This window comes from Mizuhopecten yessoensis, unplaced genomic scaffold, assembly GCF_002113885.1.
Source record: "Mizuhopecten yessoensis strain PY_sf001 unplaced genomic scaffold, ASM211388v2 scaffold9023, whole genome shotgun sequence".
NCBI lineage: Eukaryota > Metazoa > Mollusca > Bivalvia > Pectinida > Pectinidae > Mizuhopecten > Mizuhopecten yessoensis.
This window is the reverse complement of record NW_018407840.1, coordinates 293,186-312,560: the sequence shown is the minus strand read 5'-3', so window position 1 is coordinate 312,560 and position 19,375 is coordinate 293,186. Positions and strand designations below refer to the sequence as shown.

Sequence of the window (19,375 nt, the reverse complement as noted above, 5' to 3'; positions counted from 1 at the left end):
GCCGGCGACACCACATCCGTCTTGAAGATGAATGTATATAATCTGTTCTGACGAGGTTGAAAAGCTTGATGTAATATTAAAAAACAAAACTGTACAGCTTAATACAAACGCTCCGTGCATACTTTGATATATATCGTCATTTCTCGGCAATTATGTGCGTATTTGAATTTAAATCTGATATTTTGTTTCAATTTCTCGTATAATACCAAAGAAAATTGATTAAATCTGTATTTTCCTTGCATAGCAGTAAGCTTATCAAGCTTTTCTAACGCGATGCAGAGACGTTTTAACTCATTAGCTGTTTGTACATTCCTGCCATTGTATTTTTTACCTGAGAAGCCACGTCATAACAATACTCTCTCCCCTCACTCCCTTGTATTATCTCCTCAACCAGTGTTGAGTAACGACTGATCTGTTGGGTTGTTTCTCATAATTACGGCGACGACGTACGTTATAAAGGTAAGCCGAGAACGAAACTTAGCCACAGGTAACAAACACCGCGCAAACAGGAAGGTGAGTGTTAATTATCATTGTTTTACGCATTGTGAATATTCGTTTATGAATTCTTATCTGTTTATTTACACCGTGTATCACAAGGAAGATATATCTCACAATTATATTTTCTTGTTAGATATTGCGACAATGTCATAACTTGCAATACTATTGATGTAAGGTATTACACTGATGTAACTAAACTTAATTCAATTATGATATATGTTATTTGCAAATTTCAATTACAACAATACCAATTTACTTTATTTTCTTCCTTAATTGCTTTATTTATTGATTACCTTTGGCGATATTCTCTATAAAACAGAAGTTGATTGTTGATGTAGTTGATTAAAACTTCTGTAAATTCTGCAATATGATTTTAACAGAATATCTCATAAGACAAGATAAAAACAATCTGTGTATCTATGAATATTCTCAGGACACATCCACTAGTTCATTTAACTTTATATACAATTATATAAATCAACTTGCTGTCATTCAAATAATCATATAATCCCAACATATAAACGAAAAAATATATACATTCTGTCTCGTTATAAAAATGGCTTGCTTGAATTTCAGTATTTTTGAAGAATATATGAAACACCGGTAAAAGATGTACTCCGGACTAGTACTAATACTAGCCCTCTTTCCTGTGTTGTACGGACAAGGTCAGTTATATGTCATGCAAAGCACCTGTGTTATATATATATTCATGTGGGATTTTCACACACACGACTATAGTACACAAATAACAACCATTTTATCAACGAAACACTGTCGTAGGTGACACAAGCTCACCTGTAAATACACGACAGTACGATACTTGTGGTTTTCAGACGTCATCTAATTTAAATATTAAATGCTAATAGTAATTCAGTAATAAAAGTTTATATCAGTCTGGACAGCGTTTTATTCACACAAGTACACATAAGTCTTGTATTCATATTTCAGTTTCTCTGTTTTGCATAATGTATACTACATTGATATTTAATTTCTTTTGTCTGTTGTTCTTTGATGGTAAGACTGAATTGCATTAACACAGCATGCCTGCCGCTTATTTAATGTTGATGTTTGATTTCGTTTTTACCTTTCGATGCATGTTGTTTTGAAAAAAACCTTTTGACACAGGTTTGCAGTGGAATGGTATGAAATATTTTACGCCCTTATATTTTAATTTGAATCATCATAAATGGTAATGTTCTTGTAAGCATGTACTCAAAGACAAAAAGAAAATGAATTATACGTTTTATAATTTCCATATATCATTTCAGACAATGGCCCGAGGCTTATCGTGTATAACATACACAATGTGTAATGATATATATTATGATAGCTTTATTCAAATAAAAGTGTCAATCCTGTCCATTTAAATGCTTTATCAAGACTTGCTGTTTAAGTTAATAACATCATGCATGTGCTTTAACATTCTAACCTGATCCTCAACGGATTATTTTTGTGTGTACGTTTTATCAGCAAATAAACATTCTTCGGTAAAGCATATATACAACACTAAATCCTATAACTCTTGTATAAAATGGATTCAAATCGGTTTGTAAACATCAGCATGGTTTGAAATATCTCCAAATCAATTATGACCCAATTTTTTCAAATTAAAATTATTATATATTCCACCTGTATCTGTATCTATAATGAATGGAAAATCTTCCAGGTATGGGTCTCTTGGTTTAGCACTTTTGAACATTATGTGCTCCCAAGAGAAGAGAGAATTGACAGCCTCCCTCCCCCTTTATATTTTCTGATACATTTCTAACGTTTAAGATATATATGGTAAGACTTACGTATAAACAAACTCATGTGCTTGTGCCCGCTGTATTTCAAATGCATTGTCCATATCCTATTAAGGAATACACTATGATATTAATGTACATGCACCAAGGAGCCTCTCAATTCTTTAGCAATAAAAGCATTTTTCTGTTTATAAAAAGGTACGTGCTTAAACGTGAACAGGTTGCAACTGCCTGTCAGTATACTATGAGGTTCAACGGGGAAATACAGTGCTGTAACAGTGTTATGTTCAACGATAATATATAGTGCAGTGCCTGGTAATGTTAAATACAATTATTACTAGGATTTACATTTATATTTTCAGATGTTTGCAGTAGGTGTCAAGGTGCAAACTTATGTCTCGCTCCCGACGCGAACGACTGCCGAATGTTTAATATATGCCAGAATAAAAGGCGGCAAATAATGCGCTGTTCGTTCGGAACATTCTTCGATGTTGATAATAACATATGTAACTACCCCTCACGCGTCCGGTGTCCTAGAGGTAAGTATTCACAAGACAAATTACCATTACAATCATTCACGGATAAGAATTCACAGCTTCACATACATTTATCACCAGGATGATATTTTAACTGCGATGTATTCTCCAAATGAATTAAAGAGAAAGGAAGAAATCATTCCACTTGACGTTTTTATCTGTTGTAATAAACTTTTTAATAAACATGCATTACGTGATTTATCGTATGATGATATATTTTCTTTTGAACGACAGCGTTTGAGTTAACAGAATTTCTCATTAGACAGTGGCAATTTATTTAAAATTGTTAAAAGAGAGATAAAGTTGTGCATTAATGTACATGCATAAAATTGTGGCATGTCCTGGGTTATGTAAATATTTTTAATACTTTGACGAAAGTGATTTGACATTATAGCGAATATAGGTTGACAATATAATATACATAGACAATGTAGTATATTTATGCCAAGGGTGAAACTCAAACATGGCGAATTACCTATATTTACATACTAAATGCAACATCGCTCTTAATATCCAGATCCATGCAAAGGAGTCCGTAGCCCGACGTCATACGCTGATGGCAATGGGAACTGTCGCCACTACTGGAAGTGTATTGACGGATTGTCAACAGCGTTGTGTTGTAAAGAAGGAACTAGTTACAATAGCGATCGCAGTGAATGTGTAGCAGACGCCAACTGTACTGATAGCTGTACACTGTATTCTCAATCTGGTGGGCCAGCAGGTAAGTACTATCTATAGACAAAAATATAATTATATATCATCAATTTTGATTAATGCAAGCACATGTGTGTGTCTTACATTCGTCTGTGAAGATAGACGTGGTAGATTCTGCTGATGGATTTCTGTGTCCGCAAGGTTTGCCGTCCACGTTACCTCGATGGACACACAAATCTCTTTGCAATAGTGGCAGAATTTATAATATACTCATCCTCAAATAGTTGAATTGCATTTAATTCAAGGGTTTTATGGCATCCATTTCTCTCTTGACAATAGTTTACATCAATCTGGATTTCCTACTTTTCGGCCCTATCATTATCATTGAAAGAGACAAAACAGATGTGTTGTGCAGTGTCATTCTTTTTTGAAATACCATTTCTATTACTAACTTGTATAGGTACTTTCACATGCATTATTTACATCTTTCAAAATATACCAACAACAAATTGTACATAATTACGTTAAAATGATATATTGTTATTGTTTATTTCCTAAATGTTCGAGTTTTGTTATGGTTTTTCCGTCGACTTAAGTGTTTCTGGTTATTTAAAAGTATGTAATTGAAAAGTTAATCGTATCGTTATCTTTAAACTTGTAAAACAAAATCCACGTAAATATTTTTGTCTAATCTCTCTTTAAAGGTTTTAATTATAAGCTTAACTTTTATTTGACTTACGCTACTGGAAATGATAGAAAAATAGAATATATCATGCAAGTCAATTGTGTCAACTAAAAAGTTAACTCAAATTTGTACAACGCAATTGACTTGGAAAATTGTTCTAAAGCCTTCTTATTAGGTTCGGTTATGGAGAAAACGTATCCATTGATCAACGTTCATCACAAATGTGCATGGTACTTGTACATCAATTAGAATTCGAACAAATACTTATTGTGTTTTAGTGTAAAAGCCTTGGAGATATAAAAATATATAAATTGCTCTATTAGTTTCTGTTGTCCCTAATCGACCTGTGATAGCTCCAGCTATGATTAAATTAGGTTAAGATAGCATTTTGCTATTGCATAGATTGTGAATCCTTAAAACTGTAAAAGAGCCGTGAATGTAGCGGTATTCTGAGACAAATTTGTCCATAATAGTTATTTTATATATTTCTTGTGTTTAAAACCATACAAATCGACAGGTAATGTACTGTAACTTTCAAGATTTGGATGTGATTTTAACATAAATCAACAGAGAAGCATATATATAATATGTATACTTTCATATTTCCTTGAAATATACCTAGGCTTATTTTGTTTTGCAAAAACTTCCACAGCACATTTTTTGCTAACTTCATTTTGGGCACCCATCAATCTTATTTAGTTAGACAATAACGTGAAAATTATGGGTTATCGCAAAGAAAGCTTAACGTGGGAAATCAACAAATAGATGGGTTGGCAAGCTACATTTTACAATACAAAATATACTGCCACCTGTCCTAATGGGCAAATATTAATTCGAGTTAAACTGAACTTAGCAATGTAGAAATGGTTTTACCTATTTCACTAGATATGTTAATTTTCTTTTGTTGTATGTAGTATGTGTTGGTATTACCTTAAACTATACACCATAGACAACTTCTCAAATATAAATTATAAATCAAAAATGTTAGATAATGTGGATTTGAAAAAATTAAATACAGTATATGTTATATTGCGAAAATTAAAATGGCAAAATTAAACATCATTTGTAAAGCATAAATAGTAAATTACTGCAAGAGTATGGATAACATTACATTTAATAATATGTAAAAAAAGTTTCATCTTGCCGATTTTGTCAGTTTAAAGGGGAAAATACACGATTAGGTGTTTTGATTGTTAAATTCATACTTAAGTATACATTAATTATAGATGAAAATAATACGAATGAAATAGATTGACGACGAATGGTATTTCTCTAACAAATCAAGCACATCGATCTTGTGTTACTGTACCTATTGTTTTCACCTTTTTGCCGACGTTTATCTATACATGTACTTTTAACTTATTGATTGTTTTGGTAAAACATTAAGAAAATGGTATCCACTTGAAATCTGTTTAGTTCATTACTTACAAGATCATTCATCAAGCACTGATGCATTTTCTTACAACCTAAATTACAATGCACATCTGCATACATTCAATAAATAGACCACGTCGTCATTTCTTATATGTATATGTTTGGTATAGTTGGCGTTTCGGGGATTGGCATTCTGACATTGTGATTGTTTCTGAATGCATTAACAAACTAGACGAAATGATCCATGGTAATTAAGATATATTGAGGTGTACTATGTCATTCTTTGTTTTAGTTTAGTGAATAGGTCAGTTTATTGAACCTATGCGATTCTATCATAGCGGAGTCGGCATAGGTTTTCGGATTGATAGATTTGTGCTAGCACAGTTGTGTGTGTAAAGGTGAAGAGTTTGGGGGAGGGACGCTAGACTGTCAATCAAAAACGTGTCAGACCTGACGAGCTGTGAGGATTAATTTCCTGAAGCATGAAGCATTGTCAACTTAACAGCAAATACGTTTAAATGTTTTTTTATCGATATTTCGTAAAAAGGGTAGTTCCTTATTCATACTACTGCAAACTTGAACTATTTTAAATGAGAACCATACACAGAGTGCAAGAACGTTATCTCAAGTTGGTTGAAGATTCAAATGTTAAGAATTGTAAAGTTGCAATAAAAGTTAGCTTTTAACTATTACGTCCCGGTAATTTGTGCCTAGCTATATTCTCCACCCACCACGGATTTGTCGGCTGGCAATGCTTAGATGTTATACTAGTTTGCTTAATTAAGATTTCTTTGAATTGCAACTATACTTTATAAATTTAATTGCTAAGCTAGTTCAATTAACATTAGTTGCTTATATATTTACTTGGAAAAAACAAATCGGCCGAGTAAAATACAATGTTAAAATGGATACTTTCCCCCTTTACCTTCTGCATACTGGTAATAGAAAGAGTAAACAGTTACAAAGCAAACATTATGATATAAGGTCGTCAGAACTGGACAGTGGACATGTACGTATAACTGTATTGATAACAATCAAAATTTGATATCTGTTTTAAAGCTTTCAATTAGCAAGGGGTTTCGCTTAATTGTTTTATATTCACGCAGCACAGAATTCGCGGAAAAGAGATCAATGTATTTATTTTTTTGAAAACAGACAAATATTTTAACTCATTATTGTGGCTCAATCCTATAGAAAATACTGTTTTGAAATACCGCTGTGATATTTTAAACCATGAAACATTGTATGTGTCCGTAACAACATTGTAAATCTAAAGTCTGATTATAGCGTGCATTTAATGCTATTTCAATTGACTATAGCCGTTTAATTCGTTAGGATATTTGTCAATAAAGCACTTTTTTATTTGTATTGTAATTGTATTAGCTCTCGAGATGGGATCTTCTGAAAATGAAACATGCTGCTGCATTATTGAGTTTGCGGTTGAATCCTTCCGCAAAAATCGTGAAAATAATACTGCCGAAAAGTACACGGAATGCTATATGCTTTCTATAATATATTGGAAAGTGTCTGGTACTCAATTGTTAATATTACGTTGAAGATATAGGATATACACTTGCTAAATAAAGCATAGTGTTTATATCTAATTCATGTTTTCATCTTTTCTAGTTACCGGAAGGGTCCAGGTAGTGTGTGGGAACGAAAAAAGTACCTTACGTTGCTCTTCCGGTGACGTCATTCGTATACATTCGGCTGTCTACGGTGGCGCTGATCCTATGACCTGTATGATCGAGCAGGATACATCATCATGTCCCAACATTAAAGCCATGCATGTTCTCGGACCACTTTGTAACGACAAACAATCTTGCGAGGTTCACATTCCGAGTGTCCTGTCTGATCACTGCCCTGATATTGCTAAACAGGTCGAGATCCGTTACGTCTGTGAAGCAGGTAATGACTTACCCAACGTATTTGTTGTCTCAGAGAAAACTTAATTACTTTTTTGTCGTTTGTTTTGTATGTGATTTTCAACCAATAGCCTAAAATCTTCAATTTTATTCTTATTTTGAACACCACGTGAAATATTAGCCAATCGCTAAACATGTATTTATCATCAATGAATAATTTCTTTTATTATTATTATCATTGTAGAAAGTAATTTAAGTAAGGACAGGCTTACTGCAATTGTTTCACCGCTGAGCTAAAAGGAAATGCCCTTCAACTGACGCATGTAAGGCAACGTCATTAATGTACATCTTTTACAAATCTACTTTACATGATTGTATTTATTTCTTTTACAAATCTTTTACAAGGGTGTAAACTAAGGCCCGGGAAAGACGGAAGGTCGTTCTACAATCTAGCTAGCAAGGGAACCACTATGACCTGCGGATTAGGCACGAGGTTTAATGCGGCGTCTTGTGGTTGTATCGGCACCGGAGAAGCTCCTCGTATGTTGAATTTGTTTGCTTGTTTGTGTTTTACGTCCTATTGTCTACGTTATATTAACAGCTATGGTCAATTAAGGACGTGTCAGGTGCTGGTGGTGGGGGAAAGCCGGAGTTTCCGGAGAAAAACCCAACGACCTACGGCCAGTACCTCCGACCAAATGGAAGAAGGCTATTGGTAGCAGAATGTCAGACGTCTTAACCACTTGGTCACCGCTATATGGTGGAAAATCTTATTAAGACTATCTCTTTTCTAACACAATCCAGCCAATGAACGATTAACTGCATTTTGCATTCATTTTATATTCCACAGTCCAAAGATGATGATGATGAAATACATGTCCAAATGTTTTCAACAGAGGATCAAACATGAGTGTCAATTAGTAAACGAGTTCCATAATTTGGTTTGATACGAGTCCTCAGGCGAGTGCCAAATCAAATTATTGAACGAGTTTGATAAATTTAATATGACATGGACACAAATGAAAGATTCCATCTATCATGTCATTCATAATTTCAACACTTGAAATTTGAAAACACGATTATGTGTCAGCTGCTGATTCGATATAGGTAAAACCTAAAGTAATCCGATCATAGTATTTTCGTTCCGCACAGAGCAAAGCAGTTCAAGAGTTTTCTTTAAATAATGAAAAGTTTTAATGCGATATAAGCATTTAAAATTTATTTAAAATAACAGTAATTGTATCATATGGTAAAGTCAATAAAAGCAGTTCCTTTAGTTGCGTAGGAATTTCTTTCCACGGTTCCGACCAATCGCAGCACAGTTTAGTTTTAGTACACGTGTGTCATACATACATAACATATTTATAAAAAAAATCATTTCTGATTTTTTTTAATTTTTTATCATAAATCGTGTTTTCCTCTCATATCGGTTTCGCCAGTGCGAAACATGATCAACTTCGGGAACCAAGGAATCGTTTTTCCCTCTAACAGTCCATTCTTACACAATTCGTTTGCAAGGGGTGTTTTGATTGGATACGGACCCTGTTCTTATCTGCGGTAGAATCACGACCAATCGTGTTAAGCTCCGCCCATCGCGAGAAAGCTACGCCCTGTTTCTAACCAAAACAATATGGCGTCAAGCTCGTCTCTTATCAAAATCCCGCTGATAAGGCTAGCAGAAAACAAAACAGAAAGGACCGATGAATTTATTGAAATTGAATTAAAACAAAAAGTGAAATTGATCTTACCTTCATTTATTACTGAAACGTTCGTTCCATCCGTGTGAAGGCATCTAGTTAGATCCGAAATCAAATGTAACATTTCACAAAAATCTTCATAAATCTAATCAAATAATTACCGTTTTTGTCGATACGCACAGATTGGCATGCATACTGACATGGAAATGTAAGAATTTTGTCAATGTTAATCAAAAAGTGTCCTATAAACTTTGGTAGTAGGACGTTCACGACCAAACCAAATGCTCCGCCTCGTCAACATAAAGATCGAGTGCTCGCCAGACGTTTGAATGCTTCTTTCTGAATGGTCAGTCCATTAAGAATGACGCCAGCACAGGTCACATAGTACTTTAGTACGTACTTGTAGCAAGAAAATACAATCTTCTAAACATAATAGCGTAGTATATTTGTTAAGATGTGTTAGAGGGGGGATAGTACGTTGGTTTTGGTGTCTATACGCCGATTAGAACTTGACATTTGGTTTAAATCTCGACCTATCGGTCTCGAGTTCAAACCACATTTCATGTTCTAATCGCAAGTACAGCCACTTAAACAACGTACTATCTCCTGAATGTTGGTCATCGAATAAAGCCTATTTAAACCAACAAATTGGGTTTTGAAATAAATAAGGGTATACTGTTTCCGAAAACGGCCGCATAAGCAGATTTACTTGTGATACGATGAAGTACATATTGCTGAATAGTTAACGATACATCGTTTTCGAGATAATTTTTTTTTCATGTCACTTGAAAGGGAAGCTGGGCATATGTACTTTCGGTTAACAGTGCCAATCTTACAGCAGTTGAATAAATATACAGAAAAACTCGTATGCGGTTTCCGAATGTATATCGGTTGAGCGGGTACTAGTTAGTAGATATCCCATTTAAGAAGGCTTCAAAATCAACTAATCTTACACTGCGATTAATTTGGCCTATTACAAATTTACCTTCATACCGGAAGCATGAATAATCCCTTCACTAACCCCCCCCCCCCTCTACCCAATGAACAACGTGAACACCAAATCACGTGACTTTCGTTCTGGAAACTTGTATCTCGGAAACGACGTATTCCAGGAAATTAATGGAACGTTTTGATCCATTATAAAGATAATTTCAACGAATGCAATACATGGTCTGATATAATTGATAGAGTTTCAGGGGAAGATTATTATTCTTGATTTTGTTTTCACTTGCAGAATGCCGTCTTGAAGTACAGGTACTTTTTGGAAAGACCGACGAAGGCCAGATTAAAAACATGGCCGACTCCGGTATCCATATCGAAAGCCACAACGTGTTACAGGTGTCCGGCTATGGTCGTTTTCTAGGAAGCTCACGGATCCAGATACCATTTTACAACAACAATGACCGCATGTCCCGTATGTTTGGTTTCCAGTTAAGGATATTCCCCCTACCAAGCGACTCAACCAAACAAGTACTCTTATCTAATTGTCAGTCTGACGCTAAAGTGCTTGATTCTCCGTCCCTTGAAGTTTATCTGGCACCTCTCGAAAAGAAAATTTACTTCCGCGCGGTCAACAACCTTGAGGTGGATAGCCAAATATCCGTACCGTACATTGTAAGTAGTTCTAAAATGTTTTTGTCATATTTCATCAGTTTCAATATTAACGTTCTGCATCTGCAAACATTGTTTGTGAATAGAGGCTTTTCACTTTATATTTCTATGTTAAGAAACAATGTGGCTGAACCTGTTGGCAGACTATCAGTCCACGATGTTGACTGAAACTGTTTAGCTGACGTTTCTTTCTTTCTATTTCCGGAATGAATAATCTGTTGTTGCCAAAGGTTGTAAATTTGTCATGTTTAAATGTTTGATTTTATAGGACGAAACATGGAGTAACGTGCTCTTCTTATTCAATGGACGATCGATGTTTGCCAAGTTGCAGTACGTTGAACCAAACACAAAAATTTTACGAGAAGCTACGGACAATGCACCATTCTCAGGTACATTCGACATAATACATGATTTAAAATTACACTGCTCTTGAAATATTTTAAGCGTACTTATTTAAACACACTCACAGTTTAACGTATTGTCGAATTTTAACAGATTAGAACATTGATAAATTGACGCCTCTACAGTCTATGCAAAATAAAACAATAAACAGAAACTTCACTTAGCACAATCATAATTTTGCACGAGAATTAAATCGCGAAATGCGCTAAAATCAGATTACCGCTAAAATAGGTACGTCTACAGTATATAGCGATGCAAATATCGATCAAGTGATTGAAAAAGACCCTGATAAACTTTAATTTGTCGTAGACATCGCACAGATATCTTAACGATATGGTGTTGAGGTATAGCGTGCCAACTTTGATATTATCATTGTGACTTTTGTGAAATTATTGTTCAAGCCCATTTCAAAGGCAATATTTCATGAATATCATGAAAAACATACGCAAGAAGAAAAAAGAGTCAAACTCTAGACCTTTACATTGCAAAGCCTAGACTATTTAACCATGGTATCAAAATAAGTGTCCGATGTACTGGCTGCAAAGCATATTCAAAACCTGACATTATAAGGTTGCTCTAAGGTAGAATGAATACATTTTCGGTTGCTTCATCTTCTTTATAGAAGGGGAAACAATCCATGTAATACAAAACCTCAGGGTGGAACTCGGTTTGAGATTATAACTGATGCAGTGGTTCGCTTTGTGAACAGATAAAGATCAAAGCATCCCTGCCAAAACCTTCAATTGTGCATTTGAATTTTTTCCTGCAAGACTATAGATTTCATAAAAAAATAGTAAACGTACCAAAACAAAAAAACAGAGACGAAATATAAGAAATGGAGAAAACGCTAGGAGGAAAATTTAAGTACAATATTAAATATAGTATTAATCAGAAGTTTATTACTATTATATTTTTGTTTGCTTTATAGGTAAAATCAAAATTGGATTAAGCCCGTTAAAGATTGGAAGTTGCCGGGATAATGATGGAGTAAAGGCCTACATCGACGAGGTAAGAAGTGATATAATTTAAATAATGCGGATCAATGTGATATAGTGAAAGGAGGCCAGCTTTAGGTAAAGGCTATCGTGTGACTGTCCAGTAACAGATTTGGTTGTTATATTCGACCTCCGGATGTAAAATATAGCATTAACATTGATATAGTGAAAGGAGGCCAGCCTTATGTAAAGGCAGTCGTGTGAATGTCCAGTAATAGATTTTGTTGTTTTATTCGCTCTTTGGATGTAAAATATAGCACATTATTAAAATTAGTAACTTCGCAAAATGGATTTATTTATCTTCTATTCGGATGATCTTCCTCATGTTAAAAGTCAATTAAATAAGAGCAGGGTAAACGGATATTGACAAATGAATTACCAGCCGGCGGTCAATTCAGGAATCTTATCCAGATGGTTCAGATTTCCATTCTCACAAATAAGATCGCATCTCAGATAAAGATATCCCATGTCACACCAAGTTCTATATATTTCTTTCTCTTCCTAACTGTCTGGTACCTTTACTCGACATTTCGCGGAATTTTCACACAACCATGTATATCTATGCGCGCTAATGCAAGTGATAAACTCTTACATGTTTCATATTCTGTTTTGTTGTTATGTGTACTGTTTTTAGATTCCTAATTTTGTTAATGAAGTATTAGTTACACTATGAAATACGTTTCCTTCCTTATAAGGAGGGACTGCATTTCCACGCAGAAGCTTTCAAACGTAACTGGAGAAGTGAGGAGAGCCAGTATTTATTTGAGGCTCTGGTGGGGTTCTTGTAGACTAAAGCGCATTTGAGTAGTTTTTCGAACTAATAGGTGCGAGAGAAAAAAATATACCTGCAACTGAGCTAGATCGGGTTATCTCAGTCTCGGGCTTAGATTCTGTAACATCGCAACCCCAGTTTAAGCATCGGTTGAGATAATGGTCCGGAATCTTAGGCATCGACTGAGATAACCCGATCACGCTTAGTTACAGTTAATAGATTTTATCAATCGCAAATGAGTGATGACTTAATTTGCCTACTAGACCTTTTACCATAAGCTGATATCACCATTGCAACTTATTTGTACGGTAGGAAACTGAAGGAGAAAAATAATCAATTAATCATGTCAGAATTTTACTCATGTACGATGACTGTAAAAAATACGAATACTGTCCATGAGTGTAATGTTAAAATGTATTTATAATAAACACACTAATTTGTTCCTTATATTCAGATCCAGATGTCTTTCTGTAAGACCCGATTTCCTGATGCTTCTGCAGCTTCCCCATCAACTCAGAACTCACCACAGCTGACAACAGATCCCCCTGGCCCCACGCTTCCGTAAAACAGACTCATTAATACCATGTGTTTAAATTCTACCTGTCTTTATTTATATCGCAGTTATTTGTAAAATATACTCATGTTTCTGTGGAATTTTCGTTTTCTTTTTCATTTTTTTTAATATTAACCTTTATTGTATAATAACATATTAGTTCATGTATCGAAACAACTATTAAATAAATACAAATCAATATCATATCAGTAGTTAGGATTGTCTTTTACTGCATTTATAATTGGTTCCTAATCTAACAGTAATTTATAACGAAAGTGTACATGATGGCAAGTATGATTATCATTATTGAACATATTAGAGAATGATATAGTCAAAAGTGAGACTATGTATTGTTGAAAAAAAGATGATATTGACAATATAATACACAGATGACATGTGCTTGTGACATCATGATAGAGATGAAGTGATTATGAATTATCCCATCCTTCACAGGTGTGTCTCCCATTTAGCCGGGAAAGATCAGCTTGTCATCCCCTAGGGGGAGATAGCCACGTGCCGATTAGCACGTGTTCAATTGTGACGTCATTAAAATACGTCATCGGTAATTGTAAACGTCATCAAAAGTGAATGACGATATGCATACCCCACAGGTGTTTTTGTTTACAAACATGGCAGACAACTGTCGGTGGAGCTGTGACTGAAATAATAGGATGGGAGAAAACCAGTCATCCCCTACCTTGAGGGTGTAACAGAGAAATCTCCAACCATAGCCTCGGGTTGGACAACCAAAAAACATCACCCCTCGGGTTGGAGATTTTTCTGTTACACCCTCAAGGTAGGGGAAGATTCTATTAATCATAATAGAGAGATAAAATGTGATTGTAACATCATGATACAAAGATGACGTGATTGTGATATCATGATACAGAAATGATATGTGATTATGACATCATAATACAAGGATGACATGTGTTTGTGACAACATAATACAAAGATGACGTGATTGTGGTATCATGATACAAAGCTGAAATGTGATTGTGACATGATACAGAAATGATATGTGATTATGACATCATAATACAAGGATGACATGTGTTTGTGACAACATAATACAAAGATGACGTGATTGTGGTATCATGATACAAGGCTGAAATGTGATTGTGACATGATACAGAAATGATACGTGATTATGACATCATAATACAAGGATGACATGTGTTTGTGACAACATAATACAAAGATGACGTGATTGTGGTATCATGATACAAGGCTGAAATGTGATTGTGACATGATACAGAAATGATACGTGATTATGACATCATAATACAAGGATGACATGTGTTTGTGACAACATAATACAAAGATGACGTGATTGTGGTATCATGATACAAAGCTGAAATGTGATTGTGACATGATACAGAAATGATACGTGATTATGACATCATAATACAAGGATGACATGTGTTTGTGACAACATAATACAAAGATGACGTGATTGTGGTATCATGATACAAAGCTGAAATGTGATTGTGACATGATACAGAAATGATACGTGATTATGACATCATAATACAAGGATGACATGTGTTTGTGACATCATGATACAAAGATGACGTGATTGTGACATCATGATACAAAGATGACGTGTTTGTGACAACATGATACAAAGATGACGTGATTGTGGTATCATGATACAAAGCTGAAATGTGATTGTGACATGATACAGAAATGATATGTGATTATGACATCATAGTACAAGGATGACATGTGTTTGTGACATCATGATACAAAGATGACGTGTTTGTGACAACATGATACAAAGATGACGTGATTGTGGTATCATGATACAAAGCTGAAATGTGATTGTGACATGATACAGAAATGATATGTGATTATGAAATCATAATACAAGGATGACATGTGTTTGTGACAACATAATACAAAGATGACGTGATTGTGGTATCATGATACAAGGCTGAAATGTGATTGTGACATGATACAGAAATGATATGTGATTATGACATCATAGTACAAGGATGACATGTGTTTGTGACATCATGATACAAAGATGACGTGATTGTGATATCATGATACAGAAACGATATGTGATTATGACATCATAATACAAGGATGACATGTGTTTGTGACATCATGATACAAAGATGACGTGTTTGTGACAACATGATACAAAGATGACGTGATTGTGGTATCATGATACAAGGCTGAAATGTGATTGTGACATGATACAGAAATGATATGTGATTATGACAGCATAATACAAGGATGACATGTGTTTGTGACATCATGATACAAAGATGACGTGATTGTGACATCATGATACAAAGATGACGTGATTGTGACATCATAATAAAGAGATGACATGCAGTTGTGACATCATAATAAAGAAGTGAACAGGCAGAGACCTGCCTATATAGGATTTTTGTATATCTGATTATTTGAATCGAATAGTTCGTGGGTTAAAATTTATGCTTCCTGCTACACTTGTACCAGACATTCGAAATACGCACATTTGTGAACATATCAATTCTAACAGTGTTCCCCTTAGAATGTTACTCGTACTACAAAGAACATGTTAACCACAAAAAGTGCCTTACTATTATGTGCTTATGTAGATATACGACAACAATGCGTTCATATGTTTATAAACGCTTTAGTTGTTATATTCAATACTGTTTCTGTCATCATTTTGTTCGCACAATTGTCTTTATACGTTGATCTTAAAATCACTTACTTAGTCATTACTAAATTTTCTTAAATGTTTTTGTTTTAATCTGCATCATGGAATATATAACCGACACTCAAAAAATAACCCCATTTCCTAGACGAGATTGTGTCTCGTGTATTGTAAGTTCAGTCTTTAAATATGCTGCACGCATTGTATAACTTTTACATATTGACATAAAGCAAAATATCTTTACAAACGTTTTGACTGTTTACCTTTTGTTATGTAACATCAGAAGTTTTCCCAACTGTCGGAAACAATCACGCCCTGTAAGAAGGTAATTAACAGATTCTTTTAAAATTAAGACTGGATGACCATTGAATACTGTCATGTCACACAACTTTATTTCTACTTCCTAGCATGTAAATCATTCTATAAAAAGATATTTGTTATATATGAGCCGACGGCTGGGATTAGGGTCCTTAAGTAGTAAAAAATAAATTTTGTGATTTTTATGATTTCGAAATCTAGAGACATTTCTGATCAAAATGATATAAAAAAATATGTCAGTCCTTCAGTATTTGATGATTTGATGCCACTTTAAAGATACGTCATACATAGAAGTATGCTATATGACTTCTGACGTCGCTTGCAACGTCAGAATTTCTAACGTTACTTTTGAGATTGATACCGGCGGGTAACATATATATGTATATTAATTTTAACTGCTTATATCTGGCTTCACTTCAGAAGTTAGGGTTAGGGTTAGAGAATGATTGTAAAGGGAAATTCCAGCGCATTTAAACGGAAATAATTAAATATGTTATTAAGTCATACACAAATAGTATACTGAAATGTAAAACAAATAGGGTTCCATATGACCATGGTACAAATAATACTTCTGTACTTTTGAACTTCGATTAAATTATTATTTTATTAACCTCGAGTCAACTGACTCGGGTATAATACATATATTACAAGATAAGTACAACATGTTATACAATACAATACAGAATAACATATGGACATATGTTAAGAGGAGAGTGACTCTTTACGTACACTTGTTGCCAAATGTAAATATTTTCCAAGATTAAAAAGTTCCTTTACATTATTGGTACTTAATAGTTGAGTTAGCTTAAACACACTCGGACTTAAACGATAATATTTCTTTATGTACTTTAACCTTAGATTTTCATAAAATGGACATTTGGGAATAAAATGAAACTCATCTTCAATGTCGCCCAAATTACATCTAGTACACAGTCGATTATGACGGTTTATATTATTCCGCCTCCCGACCTCAATATTTAAACTGTGAGAGGACAGTCTATAGCGAGTAAGTTGACACTTGAATTTTGATTGGATTGGCTTACGCAAATAAAACTGTAAGTCGACATTGTCCATAGGGTGTTGATATAAATACCCCTTTGAAGAATTTGAAATATTTGTTAACATACTTTGTCGTGAAACATCGAGCAATCTTTGTTCTATAATCTTTGCCGCAATATTAATAGGTAAATTTTCCTCAAAGATATACTCCAAACCCATACTAGCTAATTCTTGCCTAATATTAATTAACCAGTCATCGTTACCACTTATACGCTCGTCATAGCAAGCTTTTAATATACAGGTATCGCTACATTTCACTTTTAACCAGTATTTAAAAATCCTCACTTTCCTTTGGACTATATGGGGGAATCTACCAAGTTCACAATAAACCAGATCATTATTAGTGCATTGTCTGACTCCCAGATTTTTTTTACAAAAATTTAAATGAACTTTATTTACATCATGTGCTTTGTGAAACCCCAGATTTCTGAGGCATAACACAAAATACTGTTTACATAAGAGTCAAATATAGCACACTGAGTTTTAATATTAAAACAATAATTGCGTAACGAAGATGTTAAGGCGAACAGTGCCTTTCTTCCTTGATCAGCCACATGCTTCTATGTTTTAAGAAATTTTCCATTATAATGAAAAAGCATACCTAGATATTTGAATTCATCCACGATATCAATGTTTGTATCTTTATAAGACCACATTTCATTATTTCGTAAGTTACCACCATTTCTAAAAACAACTATTTTGGTTTTAGATATGTTGACTTCCAGATCCCATATGTTACAATAATCATGTAGGAAGTCCAGCATAGATTGGAGACCTTCTGGTGTTTCTGATAGCAGCACCATGTCATCTGCATACATGATCAAAAATAGGTTTATAGGTTGCAGTTCTACACTTGGACAACTGTCTTTTATGAAATTGATCTCAAAATCATTAACATATAAGGAAAATAAAACTGGTGACAGTACTTCGCCCTGTAAAAGTCCAATTTTGTTGCAAAAACTATCACTTAGGACTCCATTATACTTAACACATGATTTAACAATATTATATAGGTCAATCAAAATTTGAAGGAACTTACCTCTGATACAACAATTGATCATTTTACACCATAACTTGCTTCTATTAACAAAATCAGAAGCTTTTTTAAAGTCTACAAAACAGCAGTACAAACGCTTTTTCTTTTTTAGGGACTTATGTATAAGGGTTGTTAAAACAAAAATGGCGTCAGTGGTTGACATTCCAGGTCTGAAACCAAACTGTGCGTCAGTTAGAATACCATACTTTTTTTCCCAATTTAATATTCTGGTATTTAAACAATTGTCCAGTCCGTGGGTTTGGACTGGACGGCATCACCGTTGTACAACTCCCCGTTGATGTATAGCCTGTCGCAAACTAGTCTCACGTTGTTGCCGGCAAGTTTGTTTTGCTTTTTAACAGGGTACAACTGCTTCCTACGCTCCTCGATCACTGAAGGGAACTGTTCATATTCTCCATATCGCGATCCCGCGAGCCGATGGGAGTTGCGTTGTACCAACAGACGATCCGCATTATAAAGGAACCGGGCAACGATGGGTCGATCTTTGCCCTTGATGAACTTGCCAAAACGATGAACATTACCGTACTCGATCCGGCGATCGATACCAATTTCAAAAAACAGGAAGTCCCGCAAAAGCGATTCTGTGTCGTCGTTACGGGTTTCCCCGCCTAGACCAGAAAACACAAGGTTGTTCTTCATAGATCTACATTGTAAATCACAGAACCACGGAATACTGGAGCTCGTCGCGATCGGACCTAATGTCATGAAGCTCCTTACTGATCGCACTGATTATCTTTTCCTGTTCCTTGACGGTCACAATGGCATTGTCCGCATTGGAATTGCGCTGTTCTAAAATGTCTAGCCTTGAGGATACAAAACTCGCAGCTTGCTCCAACTCTTCTGTTTTAGCCTCTACAATCTCGATGCGGCTCTCGGCTTTGGTGACTCGACTATCCAT

General features: G+C 34.7%; 2 protein-coding genes across 3 annotated transcripts; one reads left to right on the top strand and one right to left on the bottom strand.

Annotated features, from left to right (window-relative positions):
* Nucleotides 1–358: 358 nt before the first annotated feature.
* Nucleotides 359–13,591, top strand: LOC110457103. Of its 2 annotated transcripts, none has more exons than XM_021508203.1 (10): nucleotides 359–459; nucleotides 1,075–1,163; nucleotides 2,606–2,782; nucleotides 3,297–3,500; nucleotides 7,119–7,400; nucleotides 7,763–7,897; nucleotides 10,289–10,668; nucleotides 10,934–11,054; nucleotides 11,996–12,075; nucleotides 13,289–13,591. In XM_021508203.1, exons 2-10 carry the CDS (start codon nucleotides 1,109–1,111, stop codon nucleotides 13,397–13,399), a joined length of 1,545 nt encoding a protein of 514 aa, XP_021363878.1. In that variant the 5' UTR covers nucleotides 359–459; nucleotides 1,075–1,108; the 3' UTR covers nucleotides 13,400–13,591. The 2 variants fall into 2 exon arrangements, with proteins under 2 accessions (XP_021363878.1, XP_021363877.1); XM_021508202.1 differs by having other exon boundaries at nucleotides 406–513.
* Nucleotides 13,592–18,690: 5,099 nt separating this feature from the next.
* Nucleotides 18,691–19,375, bottom strand: LOC110457087. The gene is made up of 2 exons (XM_021508187.1): nucleotides 19,195–19,375; nucleotides 18,691–19,085 (listed from the first exon to the last, which is right to left on the bottom strand). The coding sequence occupies exons 1-2, from the start codon at nucleotides 19,373–19,375 to the stop codon at nucleotides 18,691–18,693; spliced, it is 576 nt and encodes a 191-aa protein (XP_021363862.1).

Coding starts and splice junctions, on each gene's coding strand:
- LOC110457103 (XM_021508203.1), top strand. CDS start 1,109: ATGTACTCCGGACTAGTACTAATACTAGCCCTCTTTCCTGTGTTGTAC. Junction 2,783..3,296: donor ACGCGTCCGGTGTCCTAGAG/GTAAGTATTCAC, acceptor CTTAATATCCAG/ATCCATGCAAAGGAGTCCGT. Junction 11,055..11,995: donor GGACAATGCACCATTCTCAG/GTACATTCGACA, acceptor TTTGCTTTATAG/GTAAAATCAAAATTGGATTA.
- LOC110457087 (XM_021508187.1), bottom strand. CDS start 19,375: ATGGATAGTCGAGTCACCAAAGCCGAGAGCCGCATCGAGATTGTAGAG. Junction 19,086..19,194: donor AAAGATAATCAGTGCGATCA/GTAAGGAGCTTC, acceptor TTTCTGGTCTAG/GCGGGGAAACCCGTAACGAC.